The sequence below is a fragment of the Heterocephalus glaber genome, unplaced genomic scaffold, assembly GCF_053883595.1.
Source record: "Heterocephalus glaber isolate CG9 unplaced genomic scaffold, H.glaber_assembly_v1.0 deba00001472, whole genome shotgun sequence".
Lineage (NCBI taxonomy): Eukaryota > Metazoa > Chordata > Mammalia > Rodentia > Bathyergidae > Heterocephalus > Heterocephalus glaber.
This window is the reverse complement of record NW_028258315.1, coordinates 88,785,628-88,811,146: the sequence shown is the minus strand read 5'-3', so window position 1 is coordinate 88,811,146 and position 25,519 is coordinate 88,785,628. Positions and strand designations below refer to the sequence as shown.

The window sequence follows — 25,519 nt, the reverse complement described above, 5'->3', positions numbered from 1 at the left end:
TTAGGCAACTTGTGGAGAGTTAAGTGACATTATTCTCTGAAACACACAGGTGGAAAATATGCATATTGCATAATAAGGGCTTTCAAGTGTAAATAACATAAATATCATAAGTAGCTACCTATTTTATCTACATCATTAAAAATTTATATATTTAAATTTTAAAACTTGAAATTTATCTTTGAGAAATAGGACAATAGATGTTTTTATACTTGAGGTGGCTTATATTTGGGCATATACTATATTTACTGACTGATAAATGACAGAAGAAAGTAAGCATCAGAATGAGGGGAAGGGGCCCACCCCTCAGCCAGGAAACATTTGCAGGGAGGCCAAAAAAATTTTGTTTTTTTAATCAAGTAGCAAGAGTGACCTGGGTGAATTCTGATTCAGTGAAGACAATATTCTGCTTAATACAGTATTACTGCAGAGTTTGTCCAGCCTAATATAATCAAAGAACTAGTTACATATCTCAGTTACCAGCACTATGATTACCTAGATCGGCATTTGCACAAGTTTCATAAATACTAATTCTTTGCAATGTTAACAGGCTTTCTGGGAGGAAAAAAAGACTTCATTTGTCAAGTGATTTGAAGAAAGTATCGATTAAATTTTAGGGCATTAAACAGCTCTCTTCATTGCAAGACTTCTCAGAGCTTTTTTTTTTGTACCAAGGATCGAACTCAGGATCTCACACTTGCCAGGCAGATGCTGTGCTGCTGAGCTATATCCCTGGCACCATTTCAGAGCTTTTAATGTTACTATGTGTATAGTGCTCTCCAAGTGAAGGATAGACATGTCCAAAGGCATTTGACAAAATGAATAATTTTCTTCTTATACTATATATCAAGTTTTGAGAAATGTAAACTTCAATAATATCAACCCAGTGTTTGTCTAATTAGTCTATTTTCTATTTTCCCACAGCTTGCTATGATCCACACCATTGGGGGGAAAATAGATTCTTTTATATAGTGGCTCATTAAAATAACAGCCAACTTTACAAACAACTACATTTAAAAGCTACCTAGCTCCTGCCCTTGAGAAGTCCATCAGTAACTCAAGTGGTTAAATTCTGAGGTTCCTGTATTGTGTATTTTGTGTCCAGACTGTCATAGTTCTAATTTATTGATACCAAAAAGATAACAATTAGTGGATGTATTATTGTAACCAATTTCTGTAAATAAAGCACGATGTGTTAGCGCACACTACAAAAGTCTCCACAAAATGGCAGATCCTATGCTCCACATGGAATGCAGAAAGAATTCTTAGAGAAATTTAATATTTAAAACTAGGTGTCATATTACCAGGATGGGCAAAGGAGACTGGTTTCCCCATTTCACTAGATTCCCAACTGGAGGACAGCCCCACTAATCACTTAGGTCCTCTAAATTGGCTGCAGCTCCTTCATGTGCCCCTGAGCTGGTCCTCAAAAAGTGCATCATCACATATATGCAACCTCCCATAGTCCCCAGCTCCCAGAACTCAAGAGTTACAAGGGGCCTTCACCCACTAGGAGCATCTTTTTTATAGATGAGAAAACTGAGCCTCAGAGTGAAAAAAATCATTTGCTTAAGGTCACACAGCTCATTAGTGCCTGGGTCTAGACGATAACAGACCTAGTACCTGTGCAGTACTCATACCATGGCCCACTCAGAGGCTTGTAGTCCTCTGCAGAGCTGTGGTTCAGGCCAAGGCACCAGCTGCAGACAGCCTTACTCCCACCTCTTTCAAATGGTCTTCATCCCAAAGCAGACTGCAGCCCAGGCACACATGGTCGGGTTTACATTCAGAAGCTAGCACAAATAAACAGTTCAAAGCTGGGGAAAGGACACTGTTAGGAAGAAGAAAGGACCTTGAGGTACTGGAAGGTAAAGAATTTTGTTTTACTTACTTCTAAACTCCAGCAAAGCCTGGCACACAAATGTCCTCAAGAAACCTCAGTGGGCTTCCTGCTATGCTGAGGCAGAAAGCAATGAAGTCTACGTCAAGGGTTAAAAGCAAGCATATGCCTGCCCGAGAGTCTCTGCAAAGACTCCTTCTCCAAGTTTGTGCCACCTGGCTTATCTGTTTTTGGAGCAACCTGGCCATCATCTTCACTGATGCTATGGTTATAGTGGCCAGTGTAAGGCATGTAAACAATAGTTCTACACAGGTGAAAGAAGTACCAAGTTTTGACTGAGCCTTGAGAAAAAAATCCCATCTCTTTCTCTCATCTAGCATAACTGAGTCTCAATTTTCTTATTTGTAAAATGGTTTTAAAACAAATAGGCATTCTTAGATTGTAAGGCTAAACACTGTAGTGTACAGTAACTTGTGTGTTCTATTTAATGGTTTTTTACGAACCTGTGTAGCCAAGAATCTTGAGATCAGCATGCATCTGCCTGGAGTGCCAAACAGGACAGTGCAACACACAAGCTGGGTGATGAGTGTAGCCCTGGTGGTGTGCTGCCCAGATGTTCATTCAGGATGAGGGCACTCGCTCCTCAGCTGCCAGAGATGTGCCTCCCTGAGAGCAGCCTTGACTAGGCCTGCACCCTCCTCGGGGGGTGGTTCAGACCCACGGTTTTTAGATGAAAGGATGCAAAGGTTCAGGCCTCTGACTTCAATTAGTGTCAGCTCCCTCCAAATGGCTATCTAGCTCTAGCAGTGGTGGTGAACCTATGGCATGCATGTTATTTGTTTTTCTTTTGAGACAAAAGATGTTAACGTACGAGTTGTTTTTTCTAAACTAATACCTCAGTATTCAGGTTTAATGGCAGTGTGCACTTTGTGATATATAAGTGGGTTTTGGGTTGCAGTTTGGATACTTGTCTCTAAAAGCTTCACCATCACTGCTCTATGGCAACAAGGAACTGCTAAGGCCTTTGCTACAGTTACATCACAGTCTGGCTTCTCACTGTGCTCAATTTTGTTTTTCTATCTCCCTGACAGCATCCCAACAAACCACCTGTATGTTCATCTCAGTGTTTCAATTTCCCAGAGAACTCAACCAACCATCCTATACTTTGCTTAATTCATTCCTTGATAAAAAATTGTAGCTATCATTCTTCTTTGGTGAACTGTCCAAGCAATCCACATTCGTTTTTCATAACCAGAAATATCCTGAGTTTCTTTATGGTCAACATCTCTTTATGAATGAGGCAAAGTGGCAAAGATAAAAATAACATAAGCCAATTTTTTATTTATATATTTATTGGTACATTTTAGGTATGCATTTCCATTTATCATTGGGTGTTTGTACCTGAACATGATGTATCTTAGTTCTTATTTTTTCTCCCATTACCTGTGCACCCTTCAACTCCTCCACCCTTCCCTATTTACACAGACTTTGATTCCATTTTTTTTTCTTTCTCATAATTTTTCCTTTCCCTTCTTCCCTTTCCCCTTCCCCTCCCACCACCCCCAAACCATTGGACTTTTTCCTATTTCAAATTATCACTTATTCATTTCATTCATTTTCATCCTTATTTACACTTTCAGTTTCTCACACTAGAGAAACTATTCGGTATTTACACATTTGTGTCCTATTTATTTCACTTAAGAGTATGGCCTCAATAGGAATCCATTTAGCTATAAATGTCTCTAGTTTCTCATTCTTTATGGCTGAGAAGTACTCCATTTTATAAAAAACCCACATCTTCTTTATACAGTTTCTAGTCAATGGGCACTTGGGCTGTTTCCAAGCTTTAGATATTACAAACTGTGCCACTATAAACATAGGTGCACATATATCGCTGTGGTATGATTCTTTTAATTCTTTGGGGAAGAGTCCTAGTAGGGGAATACCTGGGTCAAATGGGACCTGTAATCCTAGTTCTTTGAGTTGTCTCCATACTGATTTCCACAGTGGTTGCAATAGTTTACATTCCCACCAACAATGGAGAAGGATTCCTTTCTCTCCACACCCCCGCCGGCATTTGTTATTGGTTGATTTCTTCATAGCCATTCTTTGTGGGGTGAGGTGGAATCTCAGTGTTGTTTTCATCTGTATCTCAGTGATGTTGAACATTTTTTCATATATTTATTGCTGTTCTTACTTCTTTGTCTGAGAAATGTCTGTTCATTTCGGATGCCCATTTTTCAGTTGGGTATTTGAATTTGGGAGGTCTGATTTTTTTTCAGTTCTTTATATAGTCTCGACAGTAGACCTTTGTCTGAGGTACAGCTGCTAAAAATTTCTTTCCACATTGTAGTTTGTCTCTTAGCCCTGTTGGTAGTTTCTCTTGCAGTGCAGAAGCTTTTTAATATGATGAGATCCCAGTTGTTGATTCTTTGTGCTAGCTCCCTTGCTACTGAAGATTTGTTCATAGTCTTTGCCTATGCCAATATCATCAAGAGTTTTACCTAACTTATCTTCCATCAAGTTTAGTGTTTCTCTCTTAATATGTAGCTCTTTCATCCACCTCGATCTTAGTTTAGTGCACAGTGATAGGTATGGGTCTAGTTTTAATCTCTGGCAGGATGAAATCCAGTTTTTCCAACACCATCTATTAAATAGGCTATCTTTCCTCCAATGAGGGTGGTTGGATCCTTGTCAAAGATGAGATGGCTGAGTATGTCTGGAGTTGTTTCTGCATCTTCTAATCTATTCCACTGATCTTCCGCTCTGTTTCTTTGCCAGTACCATGCTCTTTTGGTTTTTTTTTTTTGGTACCGGGGATCAAACTCGGGTCCTTGCGCTTGTGCAGCAGGCGGAGAAACCACTGAGCTAAATCCCTGGCCCAACTATGCTGTTTTTATCACAGTATCTTTGTAGTATACTTTTAGGTTGGGGATTGTGATACCTCTGCCATATCTGTGTTGCCTAGAATGGCTTTTGCTATTCTAGGTCTCTTCTGGTTCCAAATGAATTTTTGAATTTTTCCTCCAGTTTTGTGAAGTATATTGTTGGAATTTCAATTGGCATTGCATTAAATTTATATAGTAGTTTTGAAAATATGGCCATTTGCACTATATTGGGTCTTCCTACCCAGGAACAAGGGATGTCTTTCCATTTTCTTATATCCTCTTCACTCTCCTTCTTCAGAATGCTATAGTTTTCAGTGTAGAGGTCTTTTGCTTCCTTTGTTAGATTAATTCCTAGATATTTCATTTTTTTAGATGCTACTGTAAAAAGAATTATTTCCCGAATTTCTCTCTCAATGGGTCTTCTATTTGCATATAAGAAGGCTATTGTTTTTTGAGTGTTGACCTTGTATCCAGCTACTCTACTAAATCTGTCAATTAGGTCTAGAAGACTTTTGACTGAGTGTTTTGGATCTTTTATGTAAAGTATCATATCATCAGCAAATAATGACAGTTTCACTTCTTCCTTGCCTATCTTTATTCCTTTTATTTCTTTCTCTTTTCTAATTGCTATGTCTAATGTTTCCAGAACAATATTGAACAGGAGTGGTGATAGTGGGCATCCTTGTCTTGTTTCTGATTTTAGTGTGAAAGTTTTCCCTTTTTGACCATTTAGTATGATGTTGGCTGTTGGTTTTTCATAGATAGCTCCAATCAGGCTGAGATAAAGACCTTTTATTCCAATTTTCTGTAGCATTTTTTATCATGAATGGGTGTTGGATTTTGTCAAATGCTTTTTCTGCATCAGTTGAGATGATCATGTGGTTTTTTTCCTTGACTCTATTAATATAGTTTATTAGATTTATTGCTTTATGAATGTTGAACCATCCTTGCATCCCTGAGATAAATCTGACTTGGTCAGGGTGTATGATCTTCTTGATGACACTCTGTATTCTGTTTGCCAGTATCTTGTTGAGGATTTTTGCATCTATGTTTATTAGGGAGATTGGCCTGTAGTTCTCTTTTGGGGTTGGGTCTTTCCCTGGATTTGGGATCAAAGTAACACTTGCTTCCAGGAATGAATTTGGAAGCCTTGCTTCCCATTCAAATTCCTTGATGAGTTTAAAGAGTAATGGCGATAGTTCTTCTTTAAATGTCTTGTAGAAGTCAGCAGTGAACACATCAGGACCTGGGCTTTTCTTTGTTGGTAAATTTTTTATTACATTTTCAATTTCACTCATTGTTATTGGGGTGTTTAGAATTTCTATATCTTCTTCATTTAATTTTGGCAATTCATATGTATCTAGAAATCTGTCCATTACTTCTGTGTTTTCCATTTTATTAGAGTACAGGTTCTCAAAGTAGGTATTGATGATCCTCTGGATTACTGCTGGATCTGCTGTGGCTTCACGTTTTTTGTTCTTAATAGCATAGGTCTGAGCCTTTTCTTTCCTTTTTTTGATAAGGTTGGCTAAAGGTTTATCTATTTTATTTATTCTTTCAAAACACCAACTCTTTGATTCATTGATTTTTTTGCATGGTTCTCATAGTCTCCATTGCATTGATTTCTGCTCTGATCTTTATAATTTACTTTCTTGTACGAGCTTTGGGTTTGTTATGCTCTTCTTTTTTTAGGAGCTTGAGGTTCTGCATTAGATTATTTAACTCAGTTCTCTCCATTGTCCTAATATGGGCATTCACTGCTCTGAATTTCCAGGGTACAACTGCTTTCATTGTGTCCCACAGATTCCTATATGTTGTATTGGTGTTACCATTTACTTGTAGAAAGTGTCTAATTTCTTCTTTAATTTCCTCTGTGACCACTGGTTGTTCAGGAGGGTGTTATTCAGTTTCCACGTGTTTGTGGGAGTTTTGTGGTTTCTTATGTTATTGATCTCCAATTTTATTGCACTATGGTCTGATAATATACAGAGGAGAACTTCAGTTCTTTTACATTTCCTTAGTTATGTCCTATGAGCTAGCATGTGATCTATTTTGGAGAATGACCCATGTGCCACTGAAAAAAATATGTATTCTGATTTTGAGGGGTGGAACACTCTGTAAAGATCTATTAAGTCCAGTTGTTCATTAGATTGGTTCAGTTCTAGAATTTCATTGTTAATTTTTTTTCTAGTTGATCTGTCTATTTGTGATAGAGGCGTGTTGAGGTCTCCCACTACAATTGTCTTAGTGCTTATTTGGTTTTTCATGTCCATTAATGTTTGTTTTGTATAGTTGGGGGCATTCGTATTTGGTGCATAAATATTTAGGATTGTCATCTCTTCCTCTTGGATTGTTCCCTTCACAAGGATATAGTGACCATCTTTGTCTCCCTTTATTAGTTTTGGTTTGAAATCTACTTTGTCTGCAAGTAAGATTGCTATCCCTGCTTTTTTCTGGGTTCCTGTCATGTGGAGAACTGTTTTCCATTCTTTTACTTTCAGACTATGGATTTCCTTTTGAGTTAGGTGTGTTTCCTGTATACAGCATATTGCTGGGTTTTGCTGCTTAACCCATTCTGTCGGTCTATTTCTTTTGATTGGTGAATTGAGGCTATTAACATTGATAATTATAATTGAGAGATATGGACTCATGCTTGTCCTGATGTTTTACTGTTGTTGGCTCTTTTATTTCTTATTTTCCCCCCTTTCGCTTTAGTGTCTTACCTTGTGTGGTGCCTTCTCTCTGTTGGCCCTCATGGAGTTGTGACCTTCATTGTCTTTTACTAGGATATTACATAAAATTGTTTGGAGTGCTGGTTTGGTGTTCATGAAATTTCTCAGGTGTTCTTTGTCGTGAAAGTATCTAATTTCCCCATCGATTTTGAAAGATAATTTTGCCAATACAACAGTCTAGCTTGGAAGTTATTTTCTTTTAGGGCTTGAAATACTTCACTCCAGGCTCTCCTTGATTTGAGGGTTTATGTTGAGAAATCTGCCATGATTCTGATGGGCTTTCCTTTGTAGGTGATTTGTTTCTTTTCTCTAACTGCCTGTAGGATTTTGTTTTTCTGTTGGCTTTCTGGGATCTTGACTATTATATGCCTAGGTGTAGATTTTTTTTGGTCATGCTAGTTGGAGTTCTATATGCCTCACTTATCTGTATGTCTAATTCTCTACCTCTGTCTGGGTAGTTTTTTACTATTATTTCTGTGAACAGTTTTTTTTAGGTCAATTGTACTTTCTCCTGTTTTCTCCTGGACTCCTGTAGGTCTTATGTTAGTCTTCTCTGCATCATCTAGCAGCTGTTGGATTGATTTCTCATGGTCCCTTACTATCTTTAAGAAATCTCTGTTTTCATGGTCCTTAACTGAAATCCTGTCTTCTATATCTGATATTCTGTCTTCAGATTCTCTTAGTCTACTCTGTATGCTTTCAATGGAGATTTTAATCTCCTGAATATCTGTTTGAACCTGTTTCATGGATTCCATTTCTTTCTTATGTTGGGCGATCATGGTTTCCATTTCTTTCTTATGCTGGGCATTCATGGCTTCCAGCATGTTTCTGCTCTCATCTATTTTCTTATCTGTTTCTGCTCTAGAGCCTCTAATCATGTCTTTCACTCTGCTCAGCATGTCTGTATTTATCTGGGAGATTCTTTCTGCTTTGAATTTTTCTAGAGCCTCATGTATATCTGCTTTGTTACTTCCTGTGCTATCAGTTCAGGGTGTCCAGGTGGTTGATTATCAGACTTTTCCACCTCATTTCCCCCAGAATTTCCTTTTTTGTGGCATGGAAGCCCGCGTTTGTGCCTTGCTTAAGTGTCTTCTCATTTTTGTTTTTGGTACTGTTCTTGGTTTAATTCCTGGGTTGATATTTCAAAATTGCTTAACGTAGGTATCCTTGTTGCTTGTGTTTAAAAGGTGGAATGATTGCTTTTCAGAGTTGTCTTCCAGGTATGGCTTGTGTTTAGGTTTTGTGGCTCTAATGACTCTGAGGCTATTTTGTTTTCCTTATACCAGGAAGGAAAACTAATGAGATCAATAACAACATGTTAGCCCAAATGACACAGTCAGCAATACCACAGCATCAAGCACAGCTTAGAAAATGACAATTTGTGGTAGTTATTAATCTATCACATTTAACTATGTGAGTTAAATCAAAACCAAGGACCAACCCAACATAAGTTTATAATGAATAAACTTTTCAATATATCATCTTTCCCCTTTGGGCTGGGGAGTTAAAAGGAGTTGGGAAGGGAGGGAAGGTAGAAAGATCAGGAAAGATTAGCGGTGAGGCCAGAAGACACAGGAAGATCACACAAACTCTAAGAAGTTGTTAAAGGCAAGAAGAAAAGGCAGAATGAAAGAACAAAGATGTGAATAGAATCACCTAACAGCAACAGGGAGGCTAGATACTGTATTTACTTTCCTTTAAACCTAATGATAATCAAGAGAAGGAAAAAGAGAAGAAAAGAAAAATAAGGGAGAAATCTGAATTCAGTACAGAAAGGAACAAATGGGGAGATGAAGAGCAATGTGGGACAGGAAGAGAACGAGTGAGAGAGAGAGAGAAAAGATAAAAGAAAGCAAAGTAAAAATTTGAAGAGTAGAAAAAAGTAAAAATTAAGAATTGAAAATAAGAGAAAAAAAATTTTTTTTCTTTTTTGCAAATAGTAAAAAATAAAAATTATGGGCCTCCTTCAGGGTATGTCTCTGCTGTCACAGTAGGCAACATAGGAATCCGTGTGCTTATACAAGTCAATGAGTCTCAGCAAGCCAGCAGCAGACCAAGTACAGTGGTCTGATATGCCTTTATTGTAGAGATTCTCTTTACTTTTCCGCTGAGTTTTCATGGAGGAGCCTGAGAAGCCTTCTTTCTATTACTAACTTCTGCTCTATCTTGTGGTGCTCAGAACAAGGGTCTTTATAATCCCCTATGCCTCTGTCGTGTGGGTCCAGGCAGCAGAAAAGCCAGAAGGCCAGAGGCGTGGCGGGCGGGGGGCGGGGGGGGGGGCTTGGAGGCGCACAGGCGGCTAAGTGGCCCTCACAGTGGCGTGGGCGGGGCCTGGGAAGGGCCATGGAGCTTCATGCTGCTTGTCTCACTGGGCAGGTCACAGTGGGGAGCACATAAGGCAATTTTTATTTATCATCCCAAGAGTCCTAAACTCTCCAAACGCTTCTCACGTCATTTTCTTCATTGCCAATTTACCACTGCCTTAGTTATTCTATATTTAAAGATATAATAAGCATGAGAAATGATAGAATATCCTACTATAAAATATTGTGGGGTTAATTAGATGCAGTGTAACACCCAATGCAGAGGGGCCACAGGCCCCTTGAGCCTGTCATCTCAAGGATTTCAACCATTCCTATCCTCCAGACATACTGCACAGAGAGGGAACTTCACAAAAGGCCCTGGAAAAGGAAGTGAAAGACCTGAGATCTGGTCTCCCCTGGCAGTAACTCCCCCAGGGATATTCGGAAGGTTATGTGCTTTTGCTGAGTTCTACTGCCCTCATCAGCAAAACAAGGAGCTTGTATTTTTAAAAGTCTGATGTCTTTCTAGTAAGAAAAACTTACAACAGCTTAACCTTGCAGGGCTTTTTCCAGGTAACATAAATAAGTAAGATATGGAGGGAAACTGTAATAGCAGAGAAGAAATTAAAAGTGTCATACATTCAAGTTACCAACTTCCCAAATGTGTATTACAGAAGAGACTATTAAGTGAATAGGAACAGATTTTATAGTCCTATTTTCCTTTTGGAAGGTTTCCATCTAAATCATTGCCTATGGCATTGATTGTCATTTCCTTAATCTAAAATGTTAGCAATGCCTTGAACAAGCCATAAGTCAAAGTTAACATTTTAAAAATTAACCATGCCCCGGTTGCTGCCTTGGGTAGCAATGTGCTGAAATACCAGCATCTATTAGAAAGAGGTTATTGATGTCAGGGTGACACACATGGTGACTTGCAGGTGCCCCCCTGGCTAACCTCTGGTAGCAATATCTCAGGGTAAACCTGCAGGAATTACCCTGGCCTGGGAGAGTGGGTTAGGCTGGACTGGCTCTTCTGATGCATGTTGAACATGACTGCCCCTTAGGGATTACACGAGTTCTGGGAGTGAGTTATTACATAAATTCTACCCTTGAAAAAATAGCAAGTGTGCTGCCAGAGTTTTTTCTTCTTTCAGTCCAGTGGCCTTCAAAGTGTAGGTTCTTCACAATGGCCTCACCATATCTATTTGGAAAATTATGCTGCACATTCTATGGTGTCAAGTAGGACAGAAAAAGATATAGATACTCCCAAGTATGTACCTGAAGAGTCTTATTTATCAACAGCTTTTACATCAGGATTTCTGGTTAAGAATCTTTGGCCTAAATTTCCAAAATTGTTATACGGATCTAATTCAATCCAAATCAAAATTCCAACAGCATATCTCACAGAATAAGAAAAAACAATCCTAAAAATCATTTGGAACCAGAAGAGACCTAGAATATCAAAGGCAATACTGGGCAACAAAGGCAAGGCAGGGGGATCACAATCCCTGACTTTAAATTATACTACAAAGCTACTGCAATAAAAACAGCATGGTACTGGCAAAAGAACAGACCTGAGGGTCAGTGGAACAGACTGGGAGAGGCAGAAACAACTCCAGACACACTCAGCTACCTCATCTTTGACAAAGAAGCCAAACACCTTCACTGGAAGAAAGATAGCCTCTTTAATAAATGGTGCTGGAACAATTGGCTTTCCACATGCTGAAGATTAAAACTAGGCCCATATCTTTCACCATGCACTAACCTAAAATCGAAATAGATCAAAGATTTAAATATTAAAATAGAAACACTAAATCCACTGGAAGAGAGAATAAGTAGAACACTTGAAGACATAGGAATGGACAAAGACTTCATGAACAAAACCCAGACCCTACAGGAAATACTATAAAGAATCAACAACTGGGACCTCATCTTAGTAAAAAATGTTGTACAATAAAAGAAATCACCAACAGAGTGAAAGAGTCAACCCACAGGATGGGAAAAAATTTTCCACCAGCTATTCATCAGATAAAGGACTGTTATTCAGAATATATAAAGAACTCAAAAAGATAAGAACCCCTAAATTTAAAGATTCAATCTAAAAAAGGGCATCTGAAATAAAAAGACACTTCTCAGATGAGGAATTAGAAACTGCAAATAAATATATAAAAGAATGTTCAACATCACTGGTCATTGGTGAAATGCAAATTAAAACAATGCTGAGATTCCACCTCACTCCAGAAAAAAATGGCTGTTATCACGAAATCAACCATTAACAAATGCTGGAGGGGCTGTAGGGAAAAAGGAACCCTTTACACTGTTGGTGGGAGTATAGACTGGTGAAACCACTGTGGAAATCAGTGTGGAGACTTCTCAAAAAAGCTATGATTATAAGTCCCATTTGACCCAGCTATTTCCCTGCTGGGTCCCTTCCCAAAAGAATTAAAACATCATACCACAGCAATATATATGCACCCATGTTTATAGCAGCACAGTTTGTAATAGCTAAATCGTGGCAACAGCCCAAATGCCCATCAACTAGTAACTGGATAAAGATGTGGAGTTTTTTTTTATACAGTGGAGTACTCTGCCATGAAGGAGGATGAGCTTCGGACATTTATAACTAAATGGATTCACCTTGAGACCATACTCTTAAGTGAAATAAATCGGACACACATGTTTAAATACTTCATTGTTTCTCTGGTGTGAGAATCAAAATGGAAATAAGGACTAAAATGTATAATAGATATTAGGAAATGAGAAAAAAAAGTTCAAATGGGAAGGGGAACATGGGCGGAGGGAGGTAGAAAGGAAGAAAGGGCAAGAAAAAAAGGGAAAATAGAAGGAAAAATGGAAACAAAGCTTTTGTACATAGGGAGGGGAGGGGGCTTGAAGGCAGGGGAGAAATGGGATAAAATAAAATTTTAAAATAAATAAATAAAAGAATCTTTGGCCTAAGGAAGCATTTTCTTCAGCATCTGTATAGCTTCCTCTGACCTTCACAGTAGAGAAGAAAAATGTTTTGGTGGTTCCTCAAAATATTGTCTCTACAGAGATCCTTGATTTCAAATAAATCACTGAGAAACTATCTGAGTCTCAATTTCCTCATTTGAAAATCAAAGAGAAAAACTGGCCCCTCAATCCTCAAGGCCAATGGGAGGACACATCATGAAGACCAATCTGTAAAAGCACTTTGGAAAAAGCACATGCAGAACTTGAGCTTAGGTGGTTAGTTGTTTTATTATTGACTAAATTGATCATTAGTGGTAATTTTAACAAACAGGTCCTCCTCTCTTCCTGTAGCTAATGTAATGTATCCCCTAGGAAAGACTGTCTATTGCCAATGCTCAAAGGACCCTGCCTTTCTCTTATTAGTTTATATTTCAGGGACCAAAAGATACAAAATAGAATAACATCTAAAAGACATCCTGAGATTCCTTAGTAATCCATATTGGAATAAGAGATTACCATATCATTCTAGCTAGATTTCTTTTTCCACCACCACCCTCTCCCCCAGAAAAAGTCTCATCGTTCCAGGCTCTACCTCCATAACAATGATTTCACTTGACAAATATGTTGCATTTCATTCTGTAGAATCTTCAGCCTTTGGCAAACAAACATTCACTTTGCTGAGGACTGCTGAAGAGCCACTAATGGAGCGAAATCTGAAAACCCTTCAAAAAAGAATAATGAACACTGTGTGTCTCTAGGGGGTAATTTAGTAGGTAGATTAGGCAACACTTGATTAAGGGTAAACCTCTCTTTTCTATAGAAACAGTGGATTTGTACAGAGAGGCTATATGAAGTGGGGGATTAGGTCACAAATCCACAGGAAAAGGCAGAAGACGTTTCTCAGAAGAAATATGCAAGTTATTGCACATTTGGAAAAACAAGTCATACTTTATTGGGAGGAAAGAAGAAAAAGAGAAAAACTCCACGTACAACAGTTTTATTTACATGCTTTTACTTGGCTGCTGGGAACATTCCTAAAAAATGGTTAGTTCTCAAATACACTGCACAGGATGTCTTGTCACTCTTGACAGTCTATGAGTTACTACAAAGAGTAACGATTCCAACTCAAGGGCTACCAGAAACTGATTGTCAAATAAGATTTTCTGAGACTGTCTATAGGGACCTCCTACAACACAAGTCGATTTTGGCTCGTGGGGGATTATAGTGTGAAGGAAAAACAAATGTCAAAATAAATCCCCAAGGAAAGAAAGCACTTCTGTACTAACCCCCAGCCCTACTCATCAACAATCCGTGTCCTCTGCAGACTCACAAATAGTTGAGTATTTCTCTTTGTCTGAAACCATGAACAAAGTCTGGAAATGCTGGATGAGGCTCAGTTTACATTTCAACAAAGTGATGAGATTTATCTCCAGCGTAATGGAGTTTCCCAATTTTAGGCATCAAGGTAGAAAATTGCAAGACAAACAAAATTTCTCACAGTGTTTAAAAGTATGATGTTAAATTGTAACAAAAATTGGAACAAATGTGGATTTCTTTTCAACCTGTGCTAGGATGACCTTTCTCGTCTTTCCACATGTTGAAAAAGATAGCTGAAAGGGGACCTCCCTAAATCATCTCAAGCCATGCCTACCAAACAGCCATGAAAAACTAGGAACTCAATAAATGCATTCTGACAATGATAAATTGCTGAACTCTGCTGGTCAGCTTTCTCCTAATAGCAGTACTTAGGTAAGTGTACCATAACACATGAACATACATCACAGTTAGAGTAACAATTTGAAGCTCAGGGAATTGAAGGAGAAATGAACAATTTAGTGACTTGGAAAGATGAACATATAAATACAAGGCTTTAAAACTGCTGTTTAGTATAGATGTGGCCCTCTGCAAAGAAATAACTTAGCAAACCTTGGAAACTTCATAATGAACTATACGTTTCGCTGAAAGCTATTTTTGAGGTTTACACTGTTGGTTACACTTCCTGTGTTAGCTGGTTTCAAGTCTAATTGGAGTAGCAAAGTAAAGGAAGACCTCCAGTAAAACAAGATACAAATTTACAAGGTTGCACAAATTGAAAAATAAAATCATTTCTAGCTTTTGAAAACTATTTGCTAAATCTCTACTAAAAGGACAAGAATAAATGGGAACATTCATTTGCTTTTTAAACTGATCACACTCAGGCTTAACCACTGGCAGAGAAGAAACTTTACAGTTCCCTAGGAACCTATAATTTGGAAACGGAAGCACACAAGAATGGACTTTAGATTTCAGGCAATAAATTGAAGAGAATTCTGCAGACATACAACAGAAAAGAAGCATAAAATATTGGCTTGTGCATTTCTTACAATGTTAGTTCATTAACTCAGTAAGCTGCACAGGGGGAAATGTAGCCAAAATCTACAAAGATATCCATTGGGGTTTTAAATTGACATCTTTCCTCAGTAAGAAATAGCTAGCGATGGAAAAAGATGCATCCTATTCTGGTAATGACGATTTAGTGTGAATCTCTGGAAAGATACCTTGTTGAAAAATCTCTATACAAGCTCCTATGGGGACACACAGAAGCCCAAAGCCCCAAGGCCAGACATAAATATCATGCTCCATAATCTGTGTCCTGGGGAACAGTTCTACACAATTATACAAGAAAAGCATGATCTTTCACATCCGCCTTTCACACACAATTCAACATTAACTTGAAAAATGCTTTTAATTTTCCTCCTTATTGCTTAAAATATTTTAATGCTTTATTGGAAACTTTCATTTACTGGGATGTGCTCTATATCTGCATTGCACACTAGTGTAAAATTGTTGCAAAGGATTTGCTGGGTGATTGCTCCCAGTGGTCAGCTGTCTTATATGGCTAAAAGCTCATTATTAGTCTCTCTGGGAAAAGGCTCTAGTAACTGAACTCCAAATAGGTCAGAGATTGTAAAAGGCTCTTTCACAAACCTTATTTTGTTTACTGCATATAGAGAGGAAGAGATTGTAATCCCTATTTACAGATAAAAAGGGGTCAGGGAGGTTCTCTGCCTTACTCAAGGCCAAAGGTAACAATAATAATCACTCTGAATAGTTCAACTCCATGTCTCTTATTCCTTCCCTTCTTGCTCTCCTTACTCATGTTAAAAAAAAAAAAAAAGATTAAAGAAATTAGACCAAGAATGCAATCTCCTCCTAGACCATGGGTGATCTCCTCTGAGAACAGTTCAAGGTATTTTAAGACAAAATGAGGACTCAGAGCAAATATCAAATTGTCACTGCTCTTCAGAGGGTTAAGTTGAGCTAGCTGGGGTGCATTTATACCATATGACCCCAATGGGATCTGAGTTCCAGGCTGTGAAACAGAATATACACTGCTATAAAAAATTTGAACTAATTTTCTCCAATACCCAGAATAATTCACATAATATTATTTAACTTGCATTATCAGAAGGTCTCACCACACCAGATCCGGCCTCACAGCTTCAACTATAGCTTCAAGGCCCACACTATTGTAGATGAAGCAAGCATTCTTAAGTTCCCTACTGGTCCCCAACACTCTAAATTACATCCACACAATGGCCAACCATAGCTGAAATTTTTCACTACACTTATGCTGTTGTTTTTCTTATAACAGAGAACTATTTCTTCAAACCTTATCTCTTGTGATAGACTGATTAGGTGCAATTCTCCTCTCCTTGTATCTTCCCATTCATAATTTTCTCTAGCTGTGTGGAATGAATTCCCCAGTCCCTGACTGGCCATGTGCATTGCTTTGGCCGATGAATTGGGTTGGAAACCACAATATCAGTTCAAGACTAGGCTTGATGACATCTTGCATATTTTTGTTTATTCTCCCCTGCCTTTGTGCTGTCATTAGAAGAGTTTTTCTGGGTTGCTGATGCCTATTCAGGCTGAGCAGCAAAGTGATCAGCCAAACCCACCCCTGAGCAGCCAAGCCACTCAGTCAGTTTGCAAATATGAGTGAGTAAACTGTTAATGCTTTAAAGCCACTGAATTTAGGGGTGATTTTTACACAGTGTAGTTATAGCAATTGCTAACTGATTCATCTCTATTCAAAAATAAAAAAAGGTTGAAGAAAACACACATGATCATCTTTTCCACATGCAAATCTGTTTTTTAACTTATATTAATAACCTCTACCCTAAGGGCATTTGAGTTTGCAACTCTTGCCAAAACAGTATACATTTAAAAAGTAAAGACAGTTCGTGAAATGTTTTGTACCATGACTACCTATCTAGGTTTGACTGAGGTGGCCCAGGTTTTGCCTGTTGACATCGTGTCCTTCTTTAAGCGATAAATAACATGGTAACTCTATCATTCAACTTTGTCTCCAATTTTTACACCAACTAGTTGAGTCTCGCTGAGCTCTCCTTTCAAGGGTGATTCAACAGCTATTATTATTGCAGGCAATATGCTCCTCAATAGTTTTCTGGATGTAATACCTACTTAGTTGATAGAAATCATGATGCTGTCATGTCCAATCATTACCAAGTACTAGTGTGGGTTCAATCCCCAGTATGAAACAAAACAAACGAGAAACCAAGCAAATAAAAACAATCACTGTAGAATACCTTCAATTTAGCAGGTGCCAAACTTAACAACCACCAACCAACTAAACAACCAATCAGACCAAATTCTGACACTTAAAGGGCTTAACAGTCTAACTTACAAACAGAAGGTTCTTAAACAACAGTGATTTTAAAAAGTCAAGTGCTTCTAGAAAGTCCTGTTTTCAGAAGGTAATTACTGCATCTGAGCACATCTGCTTTGCAATCCAGGCAAGTGGGAGGTTCACTCTCTATTAATCTTAACCAGAGACATTTTCATCAAAATTAACTGTGATTACTTTTTATTTCATTTCAAATGTTATCCTTTATTTGGGGTGGTCAGGAATGCAATTAAGCAATTCCAGACCATGCTATCTTTTATGAATAGGTCTGCGAGGCAGTTATCAAAGCCTCTTAGGAAAATATTGCTACACAAGAGATTGTAGGTCAACACAAGATATTAATTTCTATAACTATAAGTGTCCTTAGAAAGAGATTTATATATATATATATATATATATATATATATATGACAGAAACTTAGACAGTCAATGCATATCAGAGTATGACTGTGTAAATGCTCTACATATACTGGAAAACTCTTTTTTTGAAATGCTTCTTTTACCCTTTCTTTGTTATTATAACAACAGTTCATTATTAACACTCTGAGCAGAGCCCATGCCAAATACAATTCTAAATTCTTTATATGCACTAACATTTTGGCCCTTACAACAGCTCTGAAATAGCTGCAATTATCATTTCTGTTTTACAAACGAGGAAGCTGAGGCTTAAGAAAATTAAGGAACCTTCTCCAAAACAGGAAATTCTGAAGCCTAGAATGAAACACAAGCACTGTAATTGCAGAGTCACTTAAAGGAAGATAGCACTGCTTACTTCACTGAACACTACCACCATAGCCACTCTGTTATGTTTTGTGCCCTGACTGTGCTTTTCTCTGCCAACCTCTGTACTTTTGCTGCCAGTTCTCTTAACTGGAGGGCCTTCACTAGCATTCATCTCTTCCAACTCAAATACATTCAATTCAAATGCATTCAGCTCCAATCCTATTAATTCCATGAAGACTCTCTGTCACCTCAAGTTTTTCTGCCTCCCTCATTTTTCTGAGCTCTTATCATCTAAACATAGGCAGGTATAGGTTTAAGTCCCAGGACTGCCACTACTAGCTAAGTAATATTTCACAGGTTATTTTATCTCTCAGAGCCTCCCTCATCTGTAACAGATGGAATAACAACTGTTTATTGTAATTTGTTTGCAATTTGTAATCTGTTTACTGTAATTGTTTATCTACCCCATATGATGGCTACAGTGGACCTCTGTATTTTCAATCTGGCCTGAACCCCTCCAGATAACAGGATTTCTTTCTGTCTTGTGGGATGTCTCCTGTCCTCACTCTTACCCCATTGGTTTGGGCAAGGCTGAGTCTTTCTCAGGCTCCAAGTGATGACACGGCCTGACCCTGACCTGGACAATCTTCATATCCTATCCCATATTCTATCCTTGAACGTCTGTAGAACTACTAGACAAAGTCACTCTCCTCCCCCTGGAATGACAGCATTCCTAGAAGGTGGGCTTGCTGTCTAAGGCCATCACTTGTGGAGAGTCCTGTGAATTCGGACAACACAGAGCAAAGCATTAGTGCCTAGCACAGCACAGTGCTTAGCATACTGAAATATTTAATGAATGGTACCCACCACTTTTGTTATTTCTCAGCATTGGTTTCTTGGAGTCAGGAAGACCTGGAGTCAGGTCTGCCTCCACCCTTTACTAGGATGTCATGTCATAACTTTTCTGAGACTAGTTCACTACATGTAAAATCATCCAATTTATTAAGGAATTAAAACATATATTCCTGGAAAAAAACAGCAAAATGTTCTGCACATTTTAGTTATTATTATCTCAGTCCTTATGTTCCCATCTAACATCTGTGACATATGGGGAAACTGAGACCCCAAACCCTAGAACACGACTTGTCAAGAGCACTTAGGAAGCAGTGGACTCAACCAGGCTGTGGACTATGTGAAAGTATGCACAGAACTTAGAAGACGACCTGATTCTAGCACTATGTTACTCTGTGGAAATTCCAAAACAAGCATCAACGGAGAGAAAGCTTGAGTGACTGCATTAAGGTATTTCCAAGACACAGGGAAAAAAGAAACTTATGTTGCTAAGTAGCCCCCATATGCCATGTTCTGTGCTACACATTTCCTTATATTTTCTTAATCTGGAATAATTATTTATTTCTATGTTAGTCAATTAAAAAGATGAACTATGAGTACATACTGAAAATATCTAACTTCTTCTATCTTCAAGGAGAAAACCTAAATATAAGTGGAAAAAGACAATAATTAATAACAAAAATTTAACATGAACTCCAGCCAAGTTGAACTTGAATCTCTCTGTTGAAAGGCATACTGGAATAAATAAACTTCAAAGTAAATGCTCTGTTTTATTGAGCACATGGGAAGAACCCCTTTGCCAAAAATAGAAATGGTTAATGAGGAAAAACTGGTGTTTTCAGTCAGTCAGTTGGTTTCTGAGATAGGAATGTCACTGAAAGATAACTATATTTATAGAGAAGACAGAAGAATGATCTACTTAGAACCTTAGAGTTTTGAACAAAATAAAACTAGTTTTGTAAACTGCTTGAGTTTACAAAATTAATTTTTTAATTATGAAGGATTAAGAAGTTAAACCTGGTCTCACCTGTAAATGCTGTGTGTTGTCAGCCATGCTGTCTTCTCGCCTGCGGACTTCCTCCAATAACTGGGCATTCTTCTTCTTTTCCAGCTGCTGATTGTGCTTGAGGTTGGCCACCTTCTTATTCTGATCCTTCATATGCCTGAGAAAAGCCAGTACACCTTGGTTACCTTCAACCACTGGAAAAGCTTACGTTGTTACAATGAATTCAGGAAGCACTAAACACAGAATATCTTGACTGGGAGAAAAGCTGGGAGCTCAGAATATTCCATTCTTCTACCACAAATACATATTGAGCATCCACTGAATGTCAGGATGGCACTGGGGCTTCAGTGGTGAATGAGATCGGTGATATCTACACTTTCATGGGGCTTAGAGTCCAGTGAGCAAGGCAGACAAGTATTGTACCAAGAAGAGACAACTTCGGTTTCCTAATATGGGAGGAAATGAACAGCATGACATGAGAGATGAAGAGGTGCATATGTGTAAAGGTGATGGGGAGGAAGGAGATGTCTTTAGACACTTTTGCCAGGAATGGCCTCCCTCTAGAGACAAGACTGTGACTGCGACTCAAAGGAGCCAACCAAGAGAAACTCCAGTGGAGGAGCTCCCCAGAGGAGGGAACAGGGCATGCAAACCTCAAGGCAGGAAAGCAGCTGACTACGTCAAGGAAACAAGGGCTGCAGGGAGGCGGGCCCAGGGTAGGAGTGGAAGTGGGATAAGAGATAGGACTGCAAAGGTAGGTGGGCCCTGTGGTACATTTATTTTCTTCTAAGTGATTGCTATTCTATTATTATTCTTTTAGGTTATGTTCTTATTCTGATATCATAACCCATTACTTGGATTTTAAAATAACAATTACAAAACTCCAATCAAATACTTTGTTAATGCCTACCTCAAACAGAATAACAGTTTGGCTAATCATACTGTTAAAGAAAGCCCTGGAGTTTGGATAAAAGTTCCTAATGAATCTATAGGATGTCGAAGTGTAAAATCATAAAGTGATCAAGTGAGTAAAAGACTAAGAATAAAGGATGGGTTAAAATTGAAAAATAAAAACCCCTATGAATTACAGGCTTAATATGGACTATTTCATGAGCTGTGTTAGCAAAACATTCCACAGATTTAGGTCACCATGTCCACAGCAGCTGTTATAAATCTAATCCAACAGGTGTGGAGGCAGGAGGGCAGCACAAAGGGCTCAGAAGCAGTGGCTCCAAGAGAGGAGGGCCAAGGAGCACAATCATCTGAGGTCCTTTCTAATTCCTTCACCCCCTCTCCATGGCGCTGCCACATCAGCCACTGTGACTGAGCCTGGACTCCCAAGACAAGAACTGTATATTGAGAGTCGCTACTCTTTTATAAATGTAAACAAGACAAGAACCAGATGAGAGACAGCAAATGTGTCAAACTGAAACAAAAAGCAAATGAAAACAGCTCTCAACATGACACTCCTATTTCTAGTCCTCCTGAAACTATGTACACTCTTTCTCCCTCCCACCCCAAGAAAGTGGACTCAAGATAATTACTTACTAAGCAAACAATCTTCTTTTAGGAATCATGCTAAAAAAAGAAATTCTGAACACTTGGGCCCCTTAGGAATATTTATATTACCAAGTGGTGATTTAAGTATTCTTGGTAGACTTAGAAGGATACAGGCGAAATTAAATAACCATCCCCTTAGTTATTATTGCTACTGCTGAGTTTTATGCACTCCACATTTTTACTCAATACAGTAACATACACATATGAAACAACCAACTGAAGTATATGCAAATCTGTTTTCAGAAAATGATCTTTAGCTTACTCTAAAGATGTGCAGAATGACCCCTCTTGCTTCCTAATTGAATAAATGTGATGTTTTCAAAACTCATATTGACCAGAGTAAACACAGTTACTGAGGAAACGTGGTCACTGCTCAGAAAGGATATGATGCCGAGGTCAGCATGACTATTGAGGTAGATTAATTAGAGTATTTTGAAGGGAAATTCATTCTACTTTTTATTGCTTTAAGTATTACCATTAAAAAGAACCAACTGCCAAACATTATCTCCAAACACCAATGACAAATAGGTTATTATTACAAACATCACTTGTATAAAGAATTCCAACAAAGCTCTCAGAGCAGATTCACCATACAGACTTTAATTTCAAGTATAGTGCAATGTTTTATAAATTCAAGAAGAAGAAAACAAATTTCAAGTCCATGTGTCCCTTAAATCTCCGAGTTAAAACTGACTGACTAAGAAAAGTGCGAGATTGGTGTTCTGACACATGATGCAAGCCTTTCTTCAACATTTTTCAACTACTTCTTCAAATGCTGGCTTTCAAAGATACCAGTGGTTGAAAAGGAAAATTGGAGTTTGCATGGTAGGGTGTGAGCCAATCAGATTGGAGGGCCTGGTGATGAGAATGATCATTCGGTGTACATGACTATCAACAGCTACAAACCAAGTGTGCACACTCCTATGAAGTAGTGTTGTGACTTTCAAATACATTTCTAGTAGTCTAACCCTCTTCCTTGAAAAGAAAAAAGGAAAAACAATTTCTCTCCACAGATAGGAAAGAGGAAAGAAGTGGCTTGGGGAACAGGTGAGCAGGGCATCAGCTACTAAACAACAACTCTCTCTCTCTCCCAGGTGTCCCTCAAAGGAGCCCTCAGGTTCTCTGAAGCACAGGTTGAAAAGGCAATTTACAAGGAGGCAGATAGGTTGTGAAATTTATAAGTGCTTGATTCCTTGGAGGACAAACCCTCCCTCCAAAGTTTAGTGATGTACAGTGAAAAATAAATGGCCACAGTCATTATTCTATCAATAGCTTCAGGATTTCCAACAATAAAACCTGTAAGTGATCTATCAGACTCTGTATCTTCCTCCACCTGCAGAAGTAAACCCAGACTGAGTAAATGACATGCTGAACCCAGCGCAGCTCTCTCAACTGTCTCTAAAGCCTGCAGGGCAGGGACTGTAGGGCTGCACAATGCAACACCTCTTCCTATAGTGCCCTAGAAGAAAGTTTCATTTGTATTTCTCCAGATTCTCACCCATTCAGCAACTTGGACAGCCTCAAGCCTCTGCCAGAGATTTACCTGCTTCGTGTTCAGAAAAAAGTTCTTTGGAACAATGTTTACTCCAAGGAAATACCATTTAAATATACCCAATATGCACATTAAAAATAAAAGCAATTATGAGGGAAGGGTGGTTGGAAAACATATTGGTAAAGTCAGTTTTCAATATCTGACAAACTGCCCAGCTTCATAAGGTAGGTTTACAAAGCAAATCATGGCACTTTTCAAAATTCATGCACCATTAAGGAATTTGGATTAAATTTTTAATATCCAACAAGTATTGGGGTCATCAATAACTACTGTATTCAGAAAATATGTCAGAGATAAGAGAATTCTGCTGTTTCACTAGAATAGCCTGTCAAATTAAAATTAGAAAGTGTTCTCTAACTTGCTGGTGAGAACACTCCAGGGTTTGAGACGTACAGAATTACATAGCTGGGAGCGCTGGGCTGGAGATGCACATGCTCCTACTAGGGCACATGTGTATTTGTATGTAAAGGAGAAAATAAAAACTTATTTTAACATCTCAGCAGAAATTAGGTGCAATTTTATTTTACCTATATGCTCTTCAAAACTTTAAACAACTGATAATTTTCATTGTGGGAAACGATTCAGGAATCCAGCTCTGTCATATATAGTCAGCAGAAATATAATTCACAAAAGTATTCTTGGAAATCAATTTAGCAGGATCCTCCAAAGTGCACATACCTTTTTTCCAATCAAACTTTTCTTCTAGGAAAGAAGCCTATAAAGTGCTTGCACACTTGCACAAGTATATATGTAAAAACATCTTCATTACAACTGTACAAGTGAAAATTTGAAAACTGCCTATTTGTCCATCAAAATGAAACTGACTGAAGAAATTAACTATATCCATACTATGGAATCACATAGCTAAAATAATTAAGGCCATATGAAAAAAAACCCTTCAAGATATATTGTTAATTGAAAAATAAAGCAAGTACCAGGATACAAATAGTCTTGTTTTAGTCATGTGAATATATAAAAGCCTATTTGGATGCATATGCACACATATGCACGTAAATAGAAATTTCTAGAAACTCCATACCAGTCTATAACCGTCTATAAACAATGTTTACCACTGGGATTGGAAGTTACCAAAGGAAACTTCAAGTTTTACTTCCTCTCTCTCTCTCTCTTCACATGTACATTTCAGTGGAGTACAAGAACACAGCAGAAAATACAACAATATTAAGGATATAAGTCAAGGAATTTTGATCAATCAAAATATAGAATTTGTCATCACCCAGCCTCATGTCTCCTTTCTCTGCTCAGAAATAATCACTATTCTAACTTTTATCTACAAAGATTTATTTTGCCTATTATTGAACTTCACATACATGAAATCATTCAACATATACTTTTTTGTGTCTCTCTTCATTCACTCAGCATAAAGTTTTTAGAATGTGTCCACATTGCTGTATCTGTTCAGCCCTTCCGATTGCTAAGTAATATGCCATTATATGAATATAATTTGATTAATTATTCCCTTGTTAATGGACATTTGAGTTCTTTCATTTTTTTTACTATGAATGAAGTAACAATAAACATTTTATATCAGAATTTTTATGGACATAGTTTTGATTTTTCTTGCATAATAACTCAATGTATGCCTAGATGGGAGTACAAAGTAGTACAACCTCCACTGAAGACCACTTCTAGACCATATGAATCTTCCAGGTGCAGCTGCAGCAAGTGTCTGATAACAAAGTGTAGAGCCAGACTGCCTGGGCTTCCATCAGTTCATCACTTTCCAGCTGTGTGACCATGGCCAAGTTCCTTAACCCCTCTGTGCTTCAGCTTATAAAAGGGGTACTTGGACTTGGGGTTTAGTTCAATGACAGATTCCCTTGTCTAGCATGTGTGAAACCCTAGGTTCAATCCCACCAGCACAAAAATTAAATACATAAATTAAATGTTACTCATAATCCTAGGTAACTGGTAGGGTTATTGTGGAGGACTGATGAGTTAGTATAGGTAAATGCTTAAAACAGATTTCAGCAGGTTTACCCTGTCTCCCTCTTAGCTTACAGTAAGAATATAATTGTCTTGTGCAATATCATGCACATATATTTAGTGTTTCATTTTCGACACCAGAACAGCAAGTATTCCAGACCTCAAACAACAGACTCTGGAATGCATTATTAAATATGTTTGTTGTACATCCAGCTCCCATTCATGCTTTTCTTAATGATGAGTCACATTCTTGGTGGGTGACCCTGATGACAGCAGTGCAGGAAGCTCTGGGCAAGCAGGGTGAGTGAGCTGAGAGCCCAAGTCACTGCACAAGGAGAAGGCCACACACATGATGGGGGCTGACAGTGCATACTACGTGAAGTTTCTGACAATAAAAGCTTTTACTTTTAACTACTGTGATGATCTCATTTTGAAGCTTGTAAATACCACTGAGTACTTCAGCATAGCTATAAATTT

The 25,519-nt window shown here is 38.2% G+C and overlaps 1 protein-coding gene across 30 annotated transcripts in view; it reads right to left on the bottom strand.

Moving 5' to 3' along the window:
• Positions 1-25,519, bottom strand: part of Erc2 (ELKS/RAB6-interacting/CAST family member 2) — a 1,049,338-nt gene that overhangs the window by 440,553 nt on the left and 583,266 nt on the right. For all 30 annotated transcript variants that reach the window (XM_021244028.2, XM_021244029.2, XM_021244031.2 and 27 more), the window contains one exon: positions 20,005-20,140. In XM_021244028.2, coding sequence (XP_021099687.1) covers positions 20,005-20,140 — 136 coding nt within the window. The remainder of the gene's footprint in view (positions 1-20,004; positions 20,141-25,519) is intronic.